The sequence below is a fragment of the Cannabis sativa genome, chromosome 4, assembly GCF_029168945.1.
Source record: "Cannabis sativa cultivar Pink pepper isolate KNU-18-1 chromosome 4, ASM2916894v1, whole genome shotgun sequence".
Lineage (NCBI taxonomy): Eukaryota > Viridiplantae > Streptophyta > Magnoliopsida > Rosales > Cannabaceae > Cannabis > Cannabis sativa.
The window spans coordinates 2,324,113-2,349,454 of NC_083604.1; the positions used below are offsets into that span (position 1 = coordinate 2,324,113).

The window sequence follows — 25,342 nt, forward strand, 5'->3', positions numbered from 1 at the left end:
CTGGTTGGGGAAGGGTTAAGTGGGTGGTGGTGAATGGCGATGGTGGTTGAGAGAAGCCGAGGAGGAGGAAGAGAGAAAGATTTGGGGGTTGTTGGATTAAGTTTTGGGTAGATGAGGAGGTTCGGTGGTGGAGGAGAAGAGGTTCAGTGGTGGTGATTGGTGGTCTCGGTGCCTGAGTTTGAGGGAAAGAGAGTGAGGAAGAGAAAGAGACAAAGAGAGAAGGAAAATGAAAGGGAGGGTATTTTGGGTAGAAATTGAAAACAATAGCATTAAATTGTATAAATTAATTATGAGTCTAAATTTTGTTAGAAGATATTTTTTTAAGCATTAAAAATGAAATTTCCTTTTAAAAATGAAACACTATTATTGGACATTATTTTACTATGTTTTGACCATAAATAAAACTTGATAACTTCTCCAATATAAAATAAAGGGATTATTTCGTAAATATACAAAAATTCTATAATTTTAAATATTTTTACGATTTTTAAAATTTTAATTATAGAAAATATATTATTTTGATGTTATTTTTCTGTTATATTTTTTTATTATGTTTATATTATTTTTATAAAATACCGTAAAAATATTAAAAAAAAAATAGAACATGTAAATTTTATTTGTGTAAATTTTTCAAATAAAACACCATACTATATAGTATATAGTATACACGCACGTAAGAAAACATAAATTTATGGAAATAATCAATAATCAATATTCTTAAATGACATTTACTAATTAAGTATATATATTATGTGTCATAGCTTAAAAATTGTCATGGTGACTTTTTCTTACATGGTAGAACATATATACATAATATTAATTCAAAATTTTCTTTTACAAGATTTTGTATTCTATTGACATAGATTTTTTAATTATTAGATTAACTGTCTAAAATAAATTTTTATATTTTTATATTATATATCGAAATACTTGATTCGAATTAATATATTTTTTTATGGAAATAATAATAAACAAGTGTTAATTAAAAAAGATACTTGAGTTTGTTGCAAATTTTTTACTGTACTAGTAAAAAAAATCTGATTATAGCTATATTAAAAGTAAAAAAAAAATATGACAAGTTATTTTATATTTGTATGGATACATATTTTATGTATTGATATAATTATTCTAGCAAGGAATTAAATCTAAATTAAAAACCTTTCTAACAACTTTTTTTTTACCAAATGGTGTTATAATTTTACAATTCTCTTCAGTTATTCTCTTAGTTCAATTTTCAAAAATTGAAAAGTATAATAAATGTGTATAATTATTTTGTTTATTCATTCCATTTATAGTTAACTACTATAAATCAAAAAAAAAAAAAAATAAATTCTCTTAAACTCTCCTTAGTGTGTGGGCTCAGACTTTGGGACCAAGTTTTGCAAAGCTAATTAAGTAATTTTATTACTTGTCTTCCATTTCATCATTTAATAATAAATTTCTTCAAAAAAAAAAAAATCATTTAATAATAAATAATTATAATAAATTGCTAAATTAGAAATAAAAGATAATAAACAAAAAAGTTATACATATGAAAATGTGGAAATAAAAAATTTATATTTTTTTCCTGTTAAAAATTATGTACATAAATGTGTAAATATGTACTTTCTTGAAGCCACATGGTTAAATATTTTTTTCTAAATAAAAAAGGATAGTATTACACATCTCTTCCTCACTCTTTTGGTCATTTTAACAATCTTGGGGCTCATATGTAAGCTATAGGTGTCTTATTTGAGACTGTCCTAATTAGATCATCGATAACTATCTCAAGAGCACAATTGGCACCCCTACATCATGCTAGCCTTTAGAAGAACCAATCTTTAATGGCGTATTTACTAAACTGTAATTGGAATCAGAATAATCAATGGGAGAAATGTATTGGTTTAAAATAGAAAATAATCAAAATCAATATTTTATTATGCTGTTTACTAAACTGTCTGGAAAGAAAACCAGAATCATATTATTTTGTTTACATAACTAGGAAAGGTAATCAGAATGCTTTAATTTGACAAAATTGTCATTATTAGAATATGTAATTATTTGTTTGTTTATAGATTTTTAAAGGGCATATTTGTCTTTTTTATTTTTAATTAATAATATTTAAATTAGAATGAATTAAGCTAGGAAAGGGAAAAGTATTCCCTATAAAAATGGGAGGAGAACCTTTCCCTTTGTTTTCTCCCAAATTTATGTGGGTCCTACTGTTGGAAATTATTTTACCAGGATCTAGATTTACTAACAAGTATGTTGAATTAACAACCTAATATGAATTCTAAAACAATGAAAATAAACACATATAAAGTTAGAAAACCTTACAGTGGGTGCAGCGGAATAATATGACTCCTTCCGTTCAGATCTCTAGCCCTTGATTCCTTTCTGTAGCAGAGCATCACCAAGATCTGAACCTGGATCTTCTTTTCTCCTTCTTTGATGCAGAAATTCCATAGTCTTCCATACTATGATTGAGATACCACTTGATGTGTGTGGGCACTACTCATCTCACAAGGATTTCGAAAATTCTCTCTCTTTTTCTCTCTCAATTTCGTGGCTTATAGCATCTAATGATGTGCAAGAGAAGAGAACAAGGGCTGCTATATATAGGGAGAAGGGAGAGCACAACTTTCCAAATAAAAGAGTTTCCTCTTTTACTGTGTAATTGATTAACTGCCTTATTTAGTGTGATCCACCACTTTCCTATTATAGCTAGGCTTTGATTAGCAATTACATGACAATTAAAAAATAAAAATAATAATTGGGAAACACAAAGGGAGTGCTCGGCCATAGAGGGAATATGGGCCTCACTTGGATTTTGCAGTTTCCTCAATTTTATTTTAATTTCTCTAAAAATGCCATTTTTCCAATTCTAATCATTTAAATGCCAAAACTAATTATTTAATAACTAAAATAGATTATTAAATAATATTGTCATTTAAAATAATTATTAATTAGACATGCAAAGTCTCTCAATTAATAATTAAACCTAGAAACCCTTTTATTTACGATTTCATCCTTAAACTGTGAGAATTCATAAAGTAGACATAGTATAACTTTTAGAATTATAATTGATTAATTAAAATCAATTAACTGAGTCTTACAAGCAGTATGGCCTCAACTAGTATGGGGACCATGGGTCTATATAGCTTCCAATAAGTCGAACCGAATTTACCAAATAAATTCCCTAACTTATTAATTCCTCATTGAATCCACACTTAGAACTTGGAATTGCACTCTCAGTCATATAGAAACGCTCTATATGTTCCACGATATAGACACGTCATTAGTTATCAATTGTTATAACCCTAATGAGATCAATGATCCTCTATATAGATGATTTACACTGTACAGAATTAAATTACCGTAACACCCTACAATGTATTTTATCCTTAAAACACTTAACCCTGTATAAATGATATTTCACCTAAGTGAAATGAGATCTCCATCATTTATCTTCGTTTGGTTAAGCTCGAAGGAAATCATCCTTTACTTCTATTTGCCAAATAGAAGCTATAGATTCCATATTTATGTTAGCGCTCCCCCACTCAATTGCATTACCGTGTTCCCAAAATGTACGTATTGCCCAGACTAAAGATTAGGCTTAACTAACAAATCAAAGAACACGAATAATACTCTTGAAATTGAGCCTAACCATATCAGGATTTCGATCATGTGATCTAGGATCAACTTATGATATTGAATTGAATAGATGTTTACGGTAAGTTTCAAAATCTAATTCAAAGTTCAATATCGGTCCATTCCAATGCATACTCCATGCATCCGATACTGGTAAACTTTGCCAATGTCCTGGAAAGGACATAACACTTTTCCAAGGTGTAAGAATACCTATCGCTGATTATACCATGTCAGTCTAAATCCAGTGTTCTGACAAATCAGGGAATCTACTTTTGAACATACAATAAAGATTATATTCCACTGTGCTGACAACACTATAATCTTTAACCAACTCATATGTTCTGGACTTAAAAAGAATTCATACATTATATACACATATAATCATGAAATAAATCATGTGAACCATGCAACATAAAATGTTATTTCTGATCTTTATTAATAAGTAAATCTGATTATATGAAATGAGTTTTATTTAGGGCATAAAACCCAAAACCTACTACTTTCTCCCTTTCCAAAATTTAGTAAACAATTGTATGGGAATTAATACCATACCATTCATTCTCATTCCCTTTAAGTAAATTCCTTTCGAGAAAGGCAGTGATAGATTTCAAACCTTTGACCTAAGCAAATAATGATGTCAGTAAAAACAATCTCTATCACTGCACCCAAGGGCGGACTCACATAAAAGCGAGATGGGTCAGTCGCTCCCTTGAAAAAAAAATTGAGAAAAAACTATATATATATACATTTTAGTTATGTACATTATATATTTGTAATAAAAGGATATTTCTAAAAGTAAATATATATTGTTCAAATTCTACTAAAAATATATTTTTTTGAAGTTTATTTTTACTTCTTGCATTAAAAAAAAAAGGTTTTTTCATTTTTACACTTCAAAATAATTTTTTTGTATTTTTACGAAATTCTACATAGAAATCCCTATTGCAACTAGCGCTACTGTGACAGTTAGTAGTCCCGTGATCCGTAAGGGGAAATACCGGGTAAGCTGTGCAATCCCACACCGCCTGGGGAAGGTCAAGTGGGATGATTCGGAGACTGTGTAGGTATGGGACTACACAGTTGAAGAGAGCTTAAATGGATTGATTGGTACTACTTATATCAACAAGGTGCATCTTGTTTTTCGGTAGCGTATCTCGAAAGAACTCCACAGTTAAGCGTGCTTGACCTGGGGCAATTTCAGGATGGGTGACCTCTTGGGAAGTTTTCCCAGGAAGCGTGTGAGTGAGGACAAAACACGCTGGAAACACTCGTGTTGGTCTATAGGGTCAGTCATCAGTCCATGAAGCAGCCAGAGTGACGTACTCGTATATAAGAGTCATTCATTCCGTGGGTGTAAGGACCCAATGGAGGCTTGAAGCGGGGACGTTACAAATGGTATCAGAGCCTTGACCCAGCCGGAAGTGTGGTCGACGAGGACGTCGGATCCCGTTAGGGGGGTGATTGTGACAGTCAGTAGTCCCGTGATCCGTAAGGGGAAATACCGGGTAAGCTGTGCAATCCCACACCGCCTGGGGAAGGTCAAGTGGGATGATTCGGAGACTGTGTAGGTATGGGACTACACAGTTGAAGAGAGCTTAAATGGATTGATTGGTACTACTTATATCAACAAGGTGCATCTTGTTTTTCGGTAGCGTATCTCGAAAGAACTCCACAGTTAAGCGTGCTTGACCTGGGGCAATTTAGGGATGGGTGACCTCCTGGGAAGTTTTCCCAAGAAGCGTGTGAGTGAGGACAAAACACGCTGGAAACACTCGTGTTGGTCTATAGGGTCAGTCATCAGTCCATGAAGCAGCTAGAGTGACGTACTCGTGTATAAGAGCCATTCATTCTGTGGGTGTACGGACCCAATGAAGGCTTGAAGCGGGGACGTTACAGCTACAACTACTTTAGAAACTAAAACCGTAAATTTTAAAAAAAAAAGTTAAAAAAAATAATATATTAAATAATTTCCCTAAAAAAATTATGTCTCTTTCACTTTAAATCGTTGGTGCGCTACTAACTACACCACACAACATATATAAAAAATAAAAAACTTATACATATGAAAATGTAGAAATAAAAATTTGTACTTTTTTTTCCTAAAAAAATTAAGAACATAAATGTGTAAATGTGGAAATATGTGTAAATGGTTAAATATTTATTGCTTTATATATTATAATACAAAAAATTGTGCTTAAATTTAATACTTTATATTGTTTATTTGACATGCCAGCTATGAGTACTATATGAGATATTATTATGAGCTATGGCACCTCTGAGTTAAAAAGTAATAAATAAATTAATTTTAAATTTAATAAAATAATAATAATATTTAATAAATAAATAAATAGATAAAGAGTCACCACCACCACTCTCTTATCTTTTTCAACTAGTGAAAATAGTACCTAAAGAAGAATTGAAGTTAAAGTAAGGAAATTCCATTATATTCCCAAAACAAAAATATAAAAGGCAATGAGTTTCTTTTCCTTTTTTTTTATATATATATTTTCAAAAAAAATAAAATAAAATAAAATAAATAATAATAATAATAAAGTTGATGTAGATTCCCATGCTTTGGTATTAAAGAAAGAAAAAAACAAAAGAAAAAAAAAAAAGAAAATAGCTTTCCAATGGAATTTGCAATGGAGTCATCCAAAAACGTTAATATGATGACTTTCATCTACTGCAACATGTATAAAGTTTTTACACGTATATAGATTTTTCATAATAAAGATAATAAATGACAGTTGTAAAGATTCTTCCTTCATTTTTAAATAGCCATTTAATTATAATGTTTTTTTAAAAAAAATTAAAAAAATTAGATTTGAGTGTAATTCGAGATGTTAATAATGTTATTTCGGTAATTTAAGTGATATTGGTGACTAGTTCGTTTCCCATTGTTATTATCGAATTGTGGAGTGTGATTCTTTCGTGATGGTGGTTTCGGTTTCAAAGACTCGATTCGATGAGCATTTTAGACTTTTAGTTTCGTTTTTGTCTTTGTCGTATGTGTTGATTGTTGTAGGTGGTGGTGTTTGTCGTTTTACTTAGGGAGTTACAAATGGAATGGTCGGTCTTTATATTTGTACGTTATTTTTTGTTACTATATTACTTTCGGTTTATGAATTGATTACGTTTTTGTTTGGTCGTCTGTAACAGTTGATTTTATTTATTAATGAAACGTATTTTTTTAAAAAGTAACGATAACATATTATGAAATTTCAAAAAAAAAAAAAATACTACATATTATGAAATTAAAAAAGAAAATTACATATTATATATTAAGAAGAACAAATAACAAATGATATAAGAGATAGTTAAACATGATCTATTACATGAATTAAGTACATTCATAGTGCATGATGACATGAATTAAATTCTATATATTATTAATCTAATTAAGTTGAATCAGTACAACATAGAACATACATGAGTGACCAAATTTGATTATATTATTCTATATATATAGTTATATATACATAATATACTGTGAGATATACCTGTAATTAATCATGTATTTGTATTGTAATTTTTTAAGCTAATAAAGTGAAATATTAAAATTTGTAAAATAATTTCACTTAATTTACTTTACGCAGCTTCTAATCCTTTTGCGATCATAGACCACACAAAATTGTTTTAGTAATAATTTTTTTTGTAAAATTATTTACTAATAAAAAATTCCATATTTGTATCTTGATTAAATTATAAGAGACATTTCCTACAATTTGTTAAACTGTAAAAATAGAGATTTATATTACATAGTAATTTATAAAACACTATGATCATCGGTAAGTTATATTATTATTCAAGAAAAAAAAATATATTTATTAACTATTGTAAATTAGTATAATTAGTGGTAAATATTGCTATATTATAATATTTAAAAAAAATCATATAAATAATAAAATTACAAAAAGATATTTATATATTGCAATATTACGGCAAGATTTTTTTTTCTATCTTATCTATGTTATTTTGTAATTATAAAAACTTAATTTTCATCCCAAAATAGTAGGTAACATGTCCTTAACAATAGAGATTGTATTTGTTTGTATTTAGTAAAATTAACATATAATGCTTTGTTAACTAATTTTCTTTTCAATATATATAAAAGGAAAGAGAAAAACTTAAAAAATATATAATCATTTATCATCATATAAAAGTATATATTATCGTATGCATTATTATCCAAATTATCCTATTAATTAATTATGTATATAATTTCAGCAATAACACACAAAAACTTCAAAAGATTTGGAGCATACTATATAATTAATATTTATTTATTTATTGTTTAAACTATAATAAAAATTTAAAATGTAAAAGTTAAAGAGAAATTAAAATGTATTTATTTTGTTTTTTTATCTCTAATTTTTACATATAATAATTATTATAATAAAATCTAACATGTTGATTTAAATAAAATAATAACAAATAAAATATATACCGTACATTTATTTTAAAAAATTAAACTCAACCTACAACTAAATTTTATAATATTTATGAGCTCCAACGTAATCAACTATCATCATTTTAAAAATTTAATATGGAAGAACTTTATTTCACTAAACATACATTGGACATGAAATTTTGACAATTGACAATAATTGATGTTACTTAACATTATAAATTGATAACATTAGACAAATGGACAACTTCATCATGCTTTCAACTAAAATATCATAGTAAATTTCTTCAAATAAAATAAATATATCATAGTAAAACAATTAAATAATGTTACAGATTAAAAGACAAGGCCATAAGCGGTATAATTTTAAATATATATATATTGGGTGCTTCGAATACTCTAAAAGGTTTTATCGATGCACTTTCTATCTGTTTCAGTATCTGAAAGAATATTTTGGTCTAATTTTTTGGCATCATTTAAGATAACTTGTAAAATTTTGAGAGATTTAGAAAAATTTAACAACTCGAAAATAAAATTCAAATATTCTATTATACGCGAGACTTATTTTATATTTTTGACGTGTTAAATTTATCTTAATTTTTTAAAATTTCACAAAATATCTTAAATAATTACAACACAGACAACTATACATAAAAACAAACTAAAAAATTCTCTCAAATATAGGAGCAGATAAAGGTGCATTGTAAAAAAATATATATATTATTAATCCAACTAATATATCCTTAATAAATTTATAATGTCCTAAAAAATTAAAAAATAAAAATAAAACTAAACAACCAACCAAACCAATAGATACTTTCCAGCACAAACAAGCTAAGATAAATATTGTGTTTATTTAAAGCCCAAGAATAACTTCAGCTCAAAGTGCAAACAATTCTTTATTAGCATATTTCAATAAACAAATATTTTGTTCTTTACACTTTAATAAAATTAGAAAAACAAAAGGAAAAATACCATTTTTTATTTAATAAATAAATAATTTCTTCTTTAAAGTTAAAAAAACAAACACTATTATCATTGTTAAATATTTTTCTTAAACTTTCAGCATTAGTAAAATGAAACTTCCATTCATCTTTGACCCTTGCTCTATTTCATTCAAAACTAATTAATTTACTTATTATTACTGATTTTTCTTTACCACATATTTGTTTTTCAAAAGAAAAAATCATACAATTTTAACAGCAAATTAATTTACAAAAGAAACTTAAATAAAATCAGATCAATAATAAACGTTACAAAATATTATCAATTTTCCCTAAACATTACAAAAGATAACTAATTTTTGAGAGTAAAATTACCAATTTCATAACAAAACACTCATAATAAATTCCTAATTAACACCAAGAAAATTAAAGAACCAAAAACCTATTTATTATTATTTTTTTTCATAAACCCATTAGATAAAAAGTGACAATGTAGTTATAAATAAAAAAAAAAAGTAATTATAATACTAATAATAATAAAAATGAGAATGAATAGTCTGAATTTGTAAATTTTTGGAATAATTGGTGAGAATGAGAAGAAAAAGCAAAAGCCTAAAGAGCCAAAGCTGAAACAATTTACATCACAATTACAAAGTCACAGAATAACAAAACCCTCCAAACCCAACAACACAAAACACTCACCACCCACCCACCTAATACACATAACACCACTAATTTATATTAATTTCCAAATTAATTAAAATTAAAATAAAAAAAAAAAAGATAAGGATAAGGATGAGACAAAAACTAAAAATTAAAAAAAAAAACATAAAAATAAAAATTAGCATAATAAAACTAAATTATAGCCTAACAAATCAGTCTCTTCTTCTCTTCTTCACTCATCTTTACTCTAAATTTTTCTCTAAGCTCAACAACCAACGGCTGCAACAGCTGGCTTCACCTTCGGAGGTCTTCCCCTACCTCTCGACTCACCGCCGACGGCCACGCCAGTGTTCAGAATCGGAGATGTTTTGGCTTTCTTTGGTGGTCTTCCTCGTGGTCTGCCTGAGCTAGGAGTCTTTGCCTTCGGTGTTGATGGTGGAGCGAAAGGATCTCTAGGTTTTGGTGGTCTTCCTCGTGGTCTTGGTGGTGAAACCACGGATCCAGGTGGTAGAGGTGTTTTTGGCTTGGGTGGACGGCCTCTGCCTCTCTTTGGTGGCGCGTTTGGATCAGGTTTCATGTAGTTGTTCTTGATCAGAACGAGTTCGCCACTTTGTCTCATGCGGTTCAGATGATGAGCTAAGAGAGTAGTGTGAGCTGATGGTAAATTGCCGTAAGTTGATTCGATTTGTTTTGAGATAGCTGATTTGTTTGAGCCATTGGCTTCGTTCAAAACCTCGATCGCTGCAATTATCATCTGCATGAAAATGAAAAGAAAAAATTAATTTAAAATAAAGAAATTACAGAGAGAAGAAAGAAAATTGTTAGTTGTTGTTTACCTCTGAGTACTGTGGAAGAGGAGATGGTGATTGTGGCGGAGGTTGAGGAGGGTTATTTGAGTTTTCAGTTGCCATGACTGTTGTTTGTTTCTCGAGAAAATGAGTATTGTTTTCCTTTTTTCAGTGAGAAAATTCTAGAGAGAGAAAGTTAAGTGAAATGATAGAGAGAGAAAATGGTGGTTTTGGAGAGACAATAGGTAAAGTTGTGAAGGTTTTTAAAATGGGGTTTCGTTGTGGATCGGATCGAAAAAATAAAATAAAATAAATAAAAGGAAGATGATGAGAGTGTTGATCAAACGGTTGGGGAATACGACTCTGGTTACTAATCCAACGGTAACAACAGTGTTCTATCCATCATCACGCGGATCGATGACGTGGATAAGTACTCCTAAATAAGGATTCGGACATAGTAGAGTGTATAGGTGTGAAATTACGTTTCTACCCCCTTCTTTTAAATTTTGAAGCGTTTCTCGAGTGAGAAAGAATCAGCTGTTTTACTAGTTTTGTGTAACGTTACACGTGGCGTGATATGAAGCGTGGTTTGGGAGGAGCAGTGTCAGTGAGACATAATTATTATCTGTGGCCAATAAGATGTTGACATTTAATCAATGGTCACGTGAGAAAGTGATGACGTGTGATCACTGAGTTTTATATATTGAATCAAAACAACATCTAAGTGCGTAAAAAATGGGCCCCACATTATATGAGATTATATATAAGTAGGTGTACGGAGGATGTGTTGCTTAGGATCAGAAAACCTTTCCCGCCAATAAGGAACTGAAAATTTTAGGTTGACTTTTTTCTTTTTGACTCCAAAGACTAAACAAAAACAAAAACAAAAACATCTATTATTCTTTTCTTACACGAAATTTCAGCAGTTGTTGTTGTTGTTGTTGTTGTAGTAATAGTAGTAGTGTGAAGTGTTTTACTAGTGTACCTTATCTACTTATCTCCCTTCTTTTATTTAAATATTTATTAGTGTGAGATTAGATGAAATAAGATAAGATCATTGTCATGGATTTCAATATTTTGGGTACTTATTTTAGATTCCATAAAAATTACTTGTTCTAATTTAGAATTTTTATTTGTTATACTTTGGGTAAATTTAGTTATTTGCACTAATATGAGTATTTGTATTCCATTTATTTAACTCTATATTTTAAAAAAGAGTTATATACATGTAAAGAATATGAGATGTTATCTCACGTTTTACACTGATGTGGCATAACCGCATAAGTATCTCACCACCAAAAATCTCATGTATTAGGATTCCATTGAGCAAGGTCTTTGAGATGAGTGAAGTGGCCGTCTTAACCTCTTACCGCTTAAAGCCTCATTTCAAAAAATTATTAATGAGAATTAATTTTAAAATTAAAAATAATGCACATAATATTAAAAGAGAAATTTCATTTTAAATGCTTAAAAAAATACTATTTAATAAAATTTAGACTACTAATTAATTTATACAATTAAATGCTATTGTTTTCAATTTTTACCCAAAATATGCTCCCTTTATTTTCCTTCTCTCTTTGTCTCTTTCTCTTTCGTACTCTCTCTTCCTCTTCCTCGCAGCACCGAGACCAACTAGACCCAGGCACCGAGACCACCAACCACCACCATCGAACTTCCTTTCCTCTACCGCCGAACCTCCTCATCTCCCAAAAACCTAGACGAAACTCAGAGGCCCAAGACCGATCGGACATCCATAGCACTCAAGCGTCAAAAAACCTAGAGGCCTTGAACCTCTGTCTCTATCTTCATCTTCGTCTTTATTTGTTTTTTATTGGATTTGTGTTTGTTTCAAACCTTCAATGGTTGTGGTTATGATGTTTTCTAGCCAAAACGTGACTGTTGTGGGTTATCGATATTTTATCGATGATTTATGTTTATGTAATATAATTTTTTCAATTTGACATTTATCGATAGGTTATCAATAGTATATTGATGACATTTATCGATAGGTTGTCAATAAGTTATCAATGATTGTATACAAAAATAGCAGTCCACAGACAAAACCATCGATAAAGTATCAATAATCCATCGAGAATCACATTTTGGCCAGAAAACCATACCCTCTACCACCATCTAATGTCTCAAACAAATACGAATTCAATGAGCTTCTGGTTGGGGGAGGAATAGGTGGGCGGTGGCGAATGGCGATGGTGGTTGAGAGAAGTCGAGGAGGAGGAAGAGAGAGATTTAAATTGGGTAGGTGAGATTTGGGAGTTGTTGGATTAAGTTTTTAGTAGATGAGGAGGTTCGGTGGTGGAGGAAAGGAGGCCCAAGCAACTCGTTTGTGTTTCTCATGATCTATGCATGGCAGAGTAGGTGCTACAACCTGAAGCATGTGAGTATGTACTACGACCGGATGCATGAAAGTGTGTACTACGACCAGATGCATGGGAGTGTGTAATCCGACCAGATGCTTAGGAGTATGTACTACAACCAGATCCATGAGAGTATATACTAAGACCATATGCATTGGGAGTATGTACTACGACCAGAAGCATGGGGAGTCTGTACTACAACCAAATGCATGTGGAATATGTACTACGACCAGATGCATGAGAGTATGTATACGACCAGATACATGGGAAGTATGTACTACGACCGGATGCATGGGAGTATATGTACTACGACTAGATGTATTGGGAGTCTGTACTACGACCAGATGCATGAGAGTATGTACTGCGACCAGATGCATTGGGAGTATGTACTACGACCAGATGCATGGGAGTATATACTACGACCAGATGCATTGGGAGTATGTACTACGACCAGATATGCTTATTTAAACTTTTAAGCATAATGAGCTCAAAGTAATACTTAAAATTAATAAGTAATTTGTAATACATATGGTCGTTTAACTTTCACATTTTGTAACTTTTTTTATATATGTAACTAGTTTAACTTTTTATGTTCTGGACCAAGTTGATTTGATACTAGTTTATATGTATTTTTAAAGTTTTATATGAAAAGTTTCATCATGATATGATATTTTCATATATATATAATAAAATTTAAAGTTATCTTCTTTTTCTGGTTGCGACCAATTTAGAAGTTTTCTTCTTCAATTGTAACCACTTTAATTGGTGATATTTGGGCATGCCCCCTTGCGAAGAGAAATTCGTTGTGTTGAGGTTCATCTTGCCAAGTACTATGAGTTGTTCACTATAGAGTATCTTCATTTCTTCTCTGAGTAAACATATTGGGTCATCTTCAAGTAGATTGAGTTTTCTTCGTGTAGAGTTATCTATGAGTAGATTTATCTATGAGCACAGTTATCTACTAGCATAGTTATCTACGAGCGTAGTTATCTATGAGAAGGTTTATTTGTGATTGTAGTTATCTACAAGCAGATTTATTTGTGATCGTAGTTATCTACAAGCATAATTATCTACGAGCACAGTTATCTACGAGCATAGTTATCTATGAGCAGATTTATTTGTGATCGTAGTTATCTACGAGCACAGTTATCTACGAGCAGATTTATCTATGATCGTAGTTATCTATGAGCACAGTTATTTACGAGCACAGTTATCTACGAGCAAATTTATCTATGATCGTAGTTATCTACGAGCATAGTTATTTACAAGGATAGCTATCTTTAAGCACAATTATCTACGAGCATAGTTATTTATGAGCAGATTTATTTGTGATCATAGTTATTACAAGCATAATTATCTACGAGCACAGTTATCTATGAGCATAGTTATCTACGAGCAGATTTATCTATGATTGTAGTTATCTACGAGCACAGTTATCTACAAGCAGATTTATCTGTGATCGTAATTATCTATGAACAGATTGTGTTTTGGGGCTATGAGTGAACAAGACTTTCTCCTTTCATAACTTTGTACCAATTTGGCTTTAGAAATTATATATATATAAATCCTTTGACAACCACTTGAATAGTCAGTAAGTGAACAATCCGAACACTTCTTATTAGTATTGAACGTTGACACCATTCAACACTTCTCTCGTATATATAGATATATATATATTGTATATATATGAATATACGTATATATAATCTTTTTCTTATATATATATGAATATACGTATATATAATCTTTTTCTTATATATATATATGAATATATTTATATATTTTATATATGCTATTTTGGTGACCAAAGACTTATATATACTTCACACATAATGATGTGTAAAGTAGGCAAGAATTTTAAAGATGTTTCCGGCATGTTTTGACGATAATTAGCATAAGAAGATTCCATTAGACTCTTAATTTTAACCAATTTCATAGTTGGGATTGTGAAGATGATGAATTTGAATCTCTTCCTCTTGAATCTCTTGAAATTTTTTTCTTTTAATGAAAGCACCAAACTGTTGACGCAATTTTTTGTCAACTTAATCTAAGAAGATTATTAATTCAAGAATAAACCAAGAAAAGAAAATACAAAAAATAATAAATGAACACCAGATATTTTTATTTAGTTTTGTAGTTAAAATCTACATACTCCACGAGTCCATATTATTTCTGAGTTTTGGTTGGGTTTACAATTTGGCCACGTTTCTGTAAAGCACAATTGCCTCCCCTTTTTCCTATGAGCGAACCCCTATTTATAATAATAGGATGGTGGTTACTCAATCTTATCTTAGTGAAAAATTACAATTGATGGGTGGTTACTGTCTACGTTTCACATATAACTGAAAAATTTGATAAGTATAAATAATTGCTTTACATTTAAAATACAAAAAAAGTGGTATTTAAAGCGGTATTTGACTTGGTCAAATCATGTTATTTGAGAGCAGGTGCACTGCGACTGTGTAATCGAGACAATACATTGTTGCATGTGTATTTCGAGATAATTCATCATTGATTATATATTACGAGGTGATTCATCACCGTTGTGTATTACGAGGTGATTCATCACTATTGTGTATTACGAGGTGATTCATCACTATTGTGTATTACGAGGTGATTCATCACTGCTGTGTATTACGAGATGATTAATTAGTGTCGTGTATTACGAGATGATTCATCACTGACTGTGTATTACGAGGTGATTCATCATTGACTGTGTATTACGATGTGATTCATCACTGACTGTGTATTACGAAGTGATTCATCACTGCCTGTGTATTACAAAGTGATTCATCACTGCCTGTGTATTACGAGGTGATTCACCACTGCTGTGTATTACGAGCAGCTATAATATCTTTGTGTTACGAGTAGCTACAATATCTCTATTACGAGATGTTGAATGTTTATCAAAATAATATCCCGACAATGCTGAAATACCTCTCTTCATGAACCTTGTGATCTTTATTTAAATAAGATCACCTGACAGGTTGAGTCCTGAGTTTTTTTTTACTTGTCCCATAATGTATTTATTGTGCGAATTTATTATTTATGCCACATGGCATTCAATTTGACTTATCTATTAAATAGTCCAAAAAATGAGTACAACACACACAACTACAACACTTACATTTTTAGGAAGATTTCCAAGTTCAACAAATGCTATGTAATTTTCATCTCAAGGAACATTGAAGTATTCTGAATGTTCTACAACGTCCTCCTCTTCATGGTCCCAATCATGGTAATGATCATAGCCTTCATATTGATTTGGTATAGGTTGTTGAGGTGGCTCAATAAAAAATGTAGATGTCTTTGACTCAGAAGATGATGCTGATAAAATCTCAATGGGTTCTTGAATTTCACCAGGCAAAACCTCGTCACTGCACCTTTATGCCAGTAAGTCTTCAAATGTCACAAACATGTTGTAAAAGTAGTCTTCTTTGTTCTTCTGATCTGTGGGGTTCACAACTACATAAGGCAGCCTCCGACTTCCTTTTGGCAGCTTCTCAATTGTACACCTTTTCAATGTTTGAGGAGGATTTAAAACATGTTTGACATCATCAATATCTTCTTTCCACTCTTGTAAAAGTAGTAGATCTCGTAAGACCAAGTAAATGGAAATTTCAACATAATTTTTAATTTTTAAATCCTCCACCATTTAATCAATCTCTTTTTGTTGTACAACCATAAAACCCAAATTTAAGTGCTTTCCATAAGGCTTGAACAGAAAGCCAAATAGAAATTTGTATTTGAGTTCTCTGGCCATATCTTACAAGTCATCCTTTGAGAGACTTTCTACTTTGTAATTGTCAAAAAAATCACACACCCCACCTTCATACCCTTCTATTTCCACAAGGGATAAACCATGTACCCCCGTGGAATAACTTCACTCTGAACTGATCAACCTTACCCCCTGCAATGAAAATATGAAAGAACAGTAAGACGACTATTCTAAGGGCCCTAAATCAGGCGAAAATCCATCTTATTGGACAGGTTGGACAAATCCCCTCAAACATTTAGCACCCATGAAAAATGACAACACAAAAACAAAAATAGCATATGCAGATGTACCTCACTAACAAAGACAAATAAACATGAAAGATTTTTTTACAACTCACTTTTTCAACTCTTTACTCAATATTCAAAGCACCTTTAAAACCTTATCTACAGCTCCACCTAAAACACAATTCCTCGAACCTCTAACCAAAAACTCAACCAAGAATCCAATTATAAAACCAACATTTTCTCACTCAAAAATCCTGCCAACCGTCTAAAACCAAAAAACCTAGAAATGAGTTTATCCAAAACAAAAAACCTAGAAATGAGACAAGCCGTAACAAAAAACCAAAGAAACTTACCATAATCAGGTGGGGGATCGCCAAAAGATTGTTTGAAATATTGCATTGCCACCATCGACGATCGAGCTCCTCCTCTGACCACGAATCGCCTTCTACTTTCCAATTTACGAGAATAAAGAACTGTATGGGTTTCCTTTCGATTGTTTCATTAATGTGTTTTCTCTGTCTTTTTTTTTGCAATAATTAATTTTAATTTCTTTCATTTTAATTATGGATTCATTAATTTTAGTCTCTTTATTTTACAGTGCATTAATTAGTTCTGGATCTTATGTAAAGAGTGGCATATGACCTGGCAATTTTAATTTGGTGCCACAAAAGAGCCACCTGGCAAATAACGGAGCCAGACCAACAGAAGGGGTACAAAGTAAAATAATTCTGTAGTTTAGAGAGTTCAACCTTTAAATTTCAGTTTAGATGGTTGATCGTAGAAAACTCTAAAGTTCAAGAGTATTAGTGTAATGAATTCTTATTATAATTGAATGAGAAGAAGTACAGTATTTATACAGAAAGATGTAACAAGATTATTGTTACAAAATAAACAAGTGGGAAGCTGAAACTAACTAACAGAATGATTAACTAACAATAACAGAATGTGTTATTCTAATAGGCCCCCTCAAGATGAGCAGTATATGTTTATGGTGCTCATCTTGCTCATAAGAAATTTGTGTTGAGTAGGAAACAGAGCTTTCGTCATTATGTCTGCAACATTATGCCGAGAAGGAACATGGATGAGCTTGATGCGATTGTTGGTGACTTGGTCTCGAACAATATGGCAGTCTATGTCGATGTGTTTGGTGCGCTCGTGATTCTCTCCCTCTGATTCTCTCTGTAATTTTCTCCATCGTCTTCTATGGCGAGAACTCGAGCTACTGGATCACGAAGCTCCGGCCAAACTCCATTGCCGCACAATTCTTCCAATATTCCAGATGCTCCTCCTCCGATCATTCCTCAAGTTTCTAACATTACTGGAGACAACACTACACAACAAACGATTGTTCACAGTCAACCCGTTCACGAAGACAGTTCAAGTCCCTATTACTTGAATTCTGGCGATCATCCCGGCCTTACTCTGGTTTCTCCTCCTCTTTCAGACAAGAATTTCCAGCCATGGCATCGCAACTTCGAATTGTCGGTCGGTGCTCGAAACAAGACAAGATTTCTCAAAGGTACTCTGCCTCCACCACCAATCGACGATGCTTTGCACAACCATTGGCAGCGGTGCAACCAGATGGTCATGTCCTGGATCCTCCATTCCGTTTCTCCTGATATCAAGAGCAGCATCATGTTCTTGGACACAACTGCAGAAATGTGGAAGGAGCTCAACTCACGATATGACCAAGGCAATGGACCCCGTATATTCGAGCTTCGCGAAGCTTTGATTACTCTTCACCAGGGTGATGACACTGTAAGTTCATACTTCACTAAACTGAAATGTATGTGGGATGAAATACAAGAAATTCGTCCAAGAATTCCTTGTACTTGTGCTGCTTCAGTAGATAATCTTGCGTTCTTGAATCAAGAACAAGTTCTTCAATTCCTAACAGGTTTGAATGAGTCTTTTTTCCCTGTTAGAGCACAAATCTTGCTCATCGAGCCTTTCCCATCCCTGTCGAAAGTTTTCTCCATGATTATCCATGAAGAACGACAGAGGAAACTCAAAAACTCCCAAATTCCTCCTCTCATTGCGACTGTCGAGGACCCTTCTACCTCAACTGTTGCACAAACTCCATCTGCATCAGCTGCTGCTGCAAACCAAGGGCGCAACAAACACATGAGACCCTATTGTACCAATTGCCACAAACCAGGGCATCTTAAAGAGAAATGTTTTTTCTTGATTGGATTCCCTCCTGGCTATGGTGATAAGAAGAAAACTGAACATACTCAACCCTCGGCCAATCAAGCATCTGCTTCCACAGATCCTTTGTCTCTATTGGCCAATATCACCAAACAAGAAGACATTCAGACCTTAATTTCTCTTCTGAGTCAAAAATTACAGCCCACTTCCTCCACTGCAGATGTTTCCCAGCCAATTGCCTCCAACATTTCTGGTAAATCGAAATCCTTTTCTCAAAATTTATGGATTGTAGATAGTGGTGCTACACACCATATTTGTTGTAATATTGATCTTTTTTACCATCTTAACAACAAACCTGCTGCTACATCCATAAAACTACCTACTGGAATGTGTATCACCATCAAACAATCAGGCAGTATTCATTTTTCTAACTCTTTAACCCTACATAATGTTCTTTATGTCCCTGAATTTCAGTAAAATTTATTTAGTGTTCCCACTTTTCTCAACACATTATCTCACAGTGTTTTCTTTACTCAAAATTGTTGTCTTATTCAGGGTTCTCAGAACAAGAAGATTGGGATTGCTAAAAGAGTTGGTCATCTCTTTTTCTTACTGCAGCAACCTGATCTATCTTCTACTATTTTTCATCAATCTGTGTGTAAAAACTCTTGTAATAATGTCCATTCTTGGCATGCCTGCCTTGGACATCCTTCTATGATTACTACAAACTTTATCAATTAAATGCTTCATTTCAAAGATTCTAATCAAGCCTTACCATGTTCTATTTGCCATTTAGCTAAACAAAAGAGGCTGCCATTCCCCTCTAATAATAATTTTGCAGCCTCTAGTTTCGATCTTATACACATGGATATATGGGGCCCTTTTCATGTACATAGCATAGAAGGTTTTCGTTATATTTTAACAATAGTTGATGATTACAGTCGATTTTGTTGGGTTTATATGTTAAAATCTAAAGCTGAAGTTCAACAGCTTATACCCCAATTTTATAGCTTTGTTCACACACAATTTGCCACAAATATAAAAGCAATTCGTTGTGATAATGCTAAAGAATTGAACATGTCATCCTTTTATGCTCAAAAAGGTATACAAACAAACAATTCATGTGTGGAAACACCTCAACAAAATTCAGTTGTTGAGAGAAAGCACCAACACATACTAAATGTTGCAAGAGCTCTAGCTTTTCAATCTTCCCTTGCACTTGCTTATTGGCCATACTTTATAAAAATTGATGTGTATCTGATAAACAGGACACCTACACCTCACTTACATCACAAAACATCTCATGAGTTGCTCTATAAAAAACCTCCTGCTTATGACCATCTCCGAACCTTTGGATGCTTGGCTTATGCATCATCCTTACCAAGTAAGAGACATAAATTCTCTCCTAGAGCACATGCTTCCTTTTTCATTGGCTATCCCAATGGAATGAAAGCTTACACTCTCCTTGATATGGCCACCAACACCATTTTCCATTCTAGAGATGTGATTTTTTATGAGAATGTTTTCCCTCTCAAGGGATCTGCTACTCAGGATCTGGACACATTTTTTTTCTCAACATCCTGCAACACCAGCAGTTTTTAAATCTCTGCAGTGTCCTGGTACCCTTGATGCAACAACAACATCCAAAATGGCACCAGTTATGTCTAAATCCAAGCAGTGCCCTGTTGCTCCTGCTGCAACCCCATCACCCAACATAGAACCAGTAGTGTCCAAGCCTTCTAAGGCACAAAATGGCACCATTACTACAGAAATCGAGCCTGGAATATCACACCAGCAACATTCAAAATCGCCCATTCCAGGACCAAAATCTGCTGAGCCTCCAGCACAATATAACCCCCCTCAAATCCCTGCTGCCACTACAACCAAAACAGGCAGACACATAACTAAACCAGGCCATCTCAAGGACTATGTGTGTCAAAATTCCACTGCACACCCCCTTGACAAATACCTGTCTTACAATAGACTTCACAAAATTTTTCGAAATGCCATACTTCAAGCATACATCGAACTTGAACCAACTTCCTATAGCCAGGCCAAGCAATACTTTCAATGGCTAAAAGCTATGGACAATGAGTTCTTTGCTCTAAAGAAAAACAATACATGGAAAATAGTATCCCTTCCCCCTGGATACCATGTAATTGGAAATAAATGGGTGTACAAAATCAAATATAACTCCAAAGGTGAGGTTGAAAGACATAGAGCGCGCTTAGTTGCAAAAGGATACAACCAACAACATGGCATTGATTATGTAGAAACTTTTGCACCTGTTGCAAAGTTTAATACTCTCAAACTTCTCTTTGCTCTCACTGCCATCAATAACTGGGAATTACATCAAATGGACATTAATAACGCCTTTTTACATGGTGACCTTAATGAAGATGTTTACATGTCCATTCCCAAAGGCTATGTCCATGATGGTGATCTTCCTCCCAATGCAGTTTGTAAACTAAATAAAAGCCTCTATGGTTTAAAACAATCATCCAGGCAGTGGTTTTCAAAACTAAGCTCCACTCTCCTTGCCATTGGCTTCCAACAGTCACCCAATGACCATTCCCTCTTCATTCGAACTACTGGAGATAAATTCCTAAAACTATTAGTTTATGTCGACGACATAATCATTGCTAGCAATAACCATAACGATGCTTCTGCTTTCAAACTTTTTCTTCACTCACAATTCCATCTCAAAGATCTAGGTTCCCCTCGATTTTTTCTTGGATTGGAAATTGCTCGCTCAAAATCTGGCATAGCTATATCTCAGAGGCCCTTCATACTTCAACTCCTATCCGAATCAGGCTCTCTTGGCACCAAAGCTGTCTCCACACCAATGGATGCCAATACCTCACTTAGCAAGGATAATGGACCACCGGTCGCTGATGCCACTTCCTATAGAAGTTTAATTGGCAAACTTCTATACATAACCATTACACGACCGGACATCACCTTTGCTGTGAATCGACTTAGCCAATGCCTCCAGGATCCGAGACAACCTCACATGAAAGCTGCCATGCGAATTCTTCAATACCTTAAGGGCACACCTGGTCAAGGCTTATTTTTCAGCTCGAGTATTCCACAGCATAACAATAAATTCCAACTCCATGCCTTCACAGATGCTAACTGGGGTACTTGCCCTAATACCAGGCGTTCCATCACAGGGTATTGTATCTACCTTGGCAACTCTCTGATATCATGGAAATCAAAGAAGCAGGCCACTGTATCCAAATCATCTGCTGAAGCTGAATACCGCTCCCTAGCTAACACAACGTGCGAAATCCTACGGCTCTTCCACATCTTCAAAGACTTTGGCATTTCACATTCAACACCTGTAACAATATACTGTGACAATCAAGCTGCCCTCCACATCTCCGAGAACGTTGTCTTTCACGAGCGCACCAAACACATCGACATAGACTGCCATATTGTTCGAGACTAAGTCACCAACAATCGCATCAAGCTCATCCATGTTCCTTCTCGGCATAATGTTGCAGACATAATGACCAAAGCTCTGTTTCCTACTCAACACAAATTTCTTATGAGCAAGATGAGCACCATAAACATATACTGCTCATCTTGAGGGGGCCTATTAGGATAACACATTCTGTTATTGTTAGTTAATCATTCTGTTAGTTAGTTTCAGCTTCCCACTTATTTATTTTGTAACAATAATCTTGTTACATCTTTCTGTATAAATACTGTACTTCTTCTCATTCAATTATAATAAGCAAATTAGTTTTTGTTTTTTTTTTTATCTTTTGGTCCCCTTCAACTTCTTCCTAAACTCTAGTTCTGTCATTGCCATTTTTGACTTGCAATGCGAGCAAGTAACTATCTTCTTTTGATTTTGAAGCCCCAAAAGTATTATAAAAGATAGGGGTGTTCATCCGATCCAATCCGCATTTTTTTTGGTCAAACAACATCCAATCCGCACTAAGTGCGGATTTCATATTTTGGATCCAATCCGATCCGCATAAGAGTTTAAATCCAATCCGCAATAGTGCGGATTGCATCGGTTATTTTAGATCGGTTATTTTTTTAATAATAAATTAATTAATATTTCATAAAAAAAAAAAATAAAGACTATTGTTTCTTAATCCCCAATAATAACCTATTTCCATCTCTATATATACAAATTAAACCAATATACATATATATATATATATCAATATATATATACTTATCTTTACATTTACACTAAAATATATATGTGTATAATTACTAAAATAAATAAGCTAGTATATATATATTTAAACTTTTATGTGTACCTGTCTATGTGAATAAGAATTATTTTTCTTGTGTTTTTTATTACAAAATAAATAAAATGCACCAACTCAATATATTACTAAAAAAGATTAAAAAATTAGAAATTTGTGTCTTTTTTTAATTAATATATATTACAAATTATAATTTTTTAAAAATATATATAATTAAGTGCGGATTGGATCGGATCGGTTACTTTTTGAGGTCAAACAACATCCAATCCGCACAAGTGCAGATTTTCGATTTTTCAATCCAATCTAATCCGCACAAGTGCGGATATCCGCATTTTGCAGATTGGATTGGATTGGATCGTGCGGATTGGATTGGATTGGATTGGATCGTGCGGATTGGATTGGATCGAATACTTTGTGAACACCCCTAATAAAAGAAATTTAAACATCATTAATTTTCTTGGGCTTGTGAATGATAATTGTTGGAGTGGTGGGCTTCGGAATGTGGCCCATGTTTTTTCATTTGAATCAATTCTTCAAAAAATGTTCTAATATCCCATGTGAAAAGCATGTAGCCATTTTATACCTCATTTATAAGAAGAGTGGGTATTTCACTCATATTAATTAGTTTTTAGATTCAATCTCATATTTTTAAAACTTCCATTATAACATTTTAATATCACAACAACAACAACAAAAATTATGCTGAGTGTTTGATCCAAGACTGATATAAACGTTCAGCCAAAAGACTAATTGGTGATTCATAGAATTAATTCATGGAAATTTTTATATTTTAATGGTTTTTAAGGTACAAGTTACAAAAATATGATTTTGTTTTAAAAAAAATGTTATTAATGGGATTTTTTTTAGAAAAAAACTCGATTACCCTTAAGTCATAATTTTACACCGATTTATGAAAACTCATCAAATTTGTAATTTTCTTCAACTACTTGTGATTAAAGTGATGAGAATTAACGAGCAAATACGATCGGGCCAAACCAATTGGGGGCCTTGTGCAAAATATACAATTAGATTTTCTTTAATATATATATAAAAAAAAACAGTATTAAAAATAACAAAAGTAAAAAAAAAAAACTAATTGTGAACCATTGTGATTTTTCTAACCCAAAAGACCATGCTAAAATTCTTTGCAACTCACCAAACACCATGCTAAAATTCATTTTAAAAAAACCCTTTTAATAACTTTTAAATCATGTGTTGAAAACAAATAAATCATAAAATTTGAACCATACATTCCCTTTTCTTTTAATATTGAGGAAATTCTTTTATTTATTTATTTATTTATTGAGAAAAGACATTTTATATAAATAAATTAAAATTAAATGGGAATTTTGATTTTATATGCTTAAATAATTAAAGAAATTTATTATTATACCAAAAACTTAAACCATAAAAAAACTATACTTTTTTTTTCAAAACCCCAAAAATACCCCCCTCACAATTCTCTCTCTCTCTGCATCATCTCTCTCTCTCTCTCTCTCTCTCTCTCTCTCTCTCTCTATATCTCTCTCAGCCAACTCTCTCTCTCTCAACTCACAGTCGGACCCAAACGCCACCCACGAACCCAAACCCCATCGGACCCAAACGCCACCCACTCTCGGACCCAAACGCCACCCACTCTTGGACCGAAACCCACTCTCTCTTCCTCTCTCTCTCAAATCGCAGAAAAAAAAAAAAAAAAGTCCTACAAACCTCGATGGTCGGACCTTGGGGTCCGACCAATCGAACCCATCGGACCCCAAGGTCCGACCATCGGACCTCTCTCCTCCTCTCTCGAAATGCGAAGAAAAAAAAAAAAAAAAAGTCCTACAGCCGATGGTCGGACCTTGGGGTCCGACCAATCGGACCCCAAGGTCCGACCATCGGACCTCTCTCTTCCTCTCTCTGAAATGCGAAAAAAAAAAAAAAAAGAAAAAGAAAAGTCCCACAGCCGAAGGTTTCGTGGGTGGCGTTTGGGTCCGATGGGGTTTGGGTTCGTGGGTGGCGTTTGGGTCCGTGAGTTGAGAGAGAGAGAGTTGGCTGAGAGAGATAGAGAGAGAGAGATGATGCAGAGAGAGAGAATTGTGAGGGGGGTATTTTTGGAGTTTTGAAAAAAAAGTATACTTTTTTTATGGTTTAAGTTTTTGGTATAATAATA

At 32.8% G+C, this 25,342-nt stretch overlaps 1 protein-coding gene across 1 annotated transcript; it reads right to left on the bottom strand.

Annotated features, from left to right (window-relative positions):
* Window positions 1–9,535: 9,535 nt before the first annotated feature.
* Window positions 9,536–10,887, bottom strand: LOC115714491 (HMG-Y-related protein B). Its single transcript, XM_030643212.2, has 2 exons — window positions 10,482–10,887; window positions 9,536–10,399 (listed from the first exon to the last, which is right to left on the bottom strand). The coding sequence occupies exons 1-2, from the start codon at window positions 10,554–10,556 to the stop codon at window positions 9,911–9,913; spliced, it is 564 nt and encodes a 187-aa protein (XP_030499072.1). The 5' UTR covers window positions 10,557–10,887; the 3' UTR covers window positions 9,536–9,910.
* Between the last annotated feature and the right edge of the window lie 14,455 nt (window positions 10,888–25,342).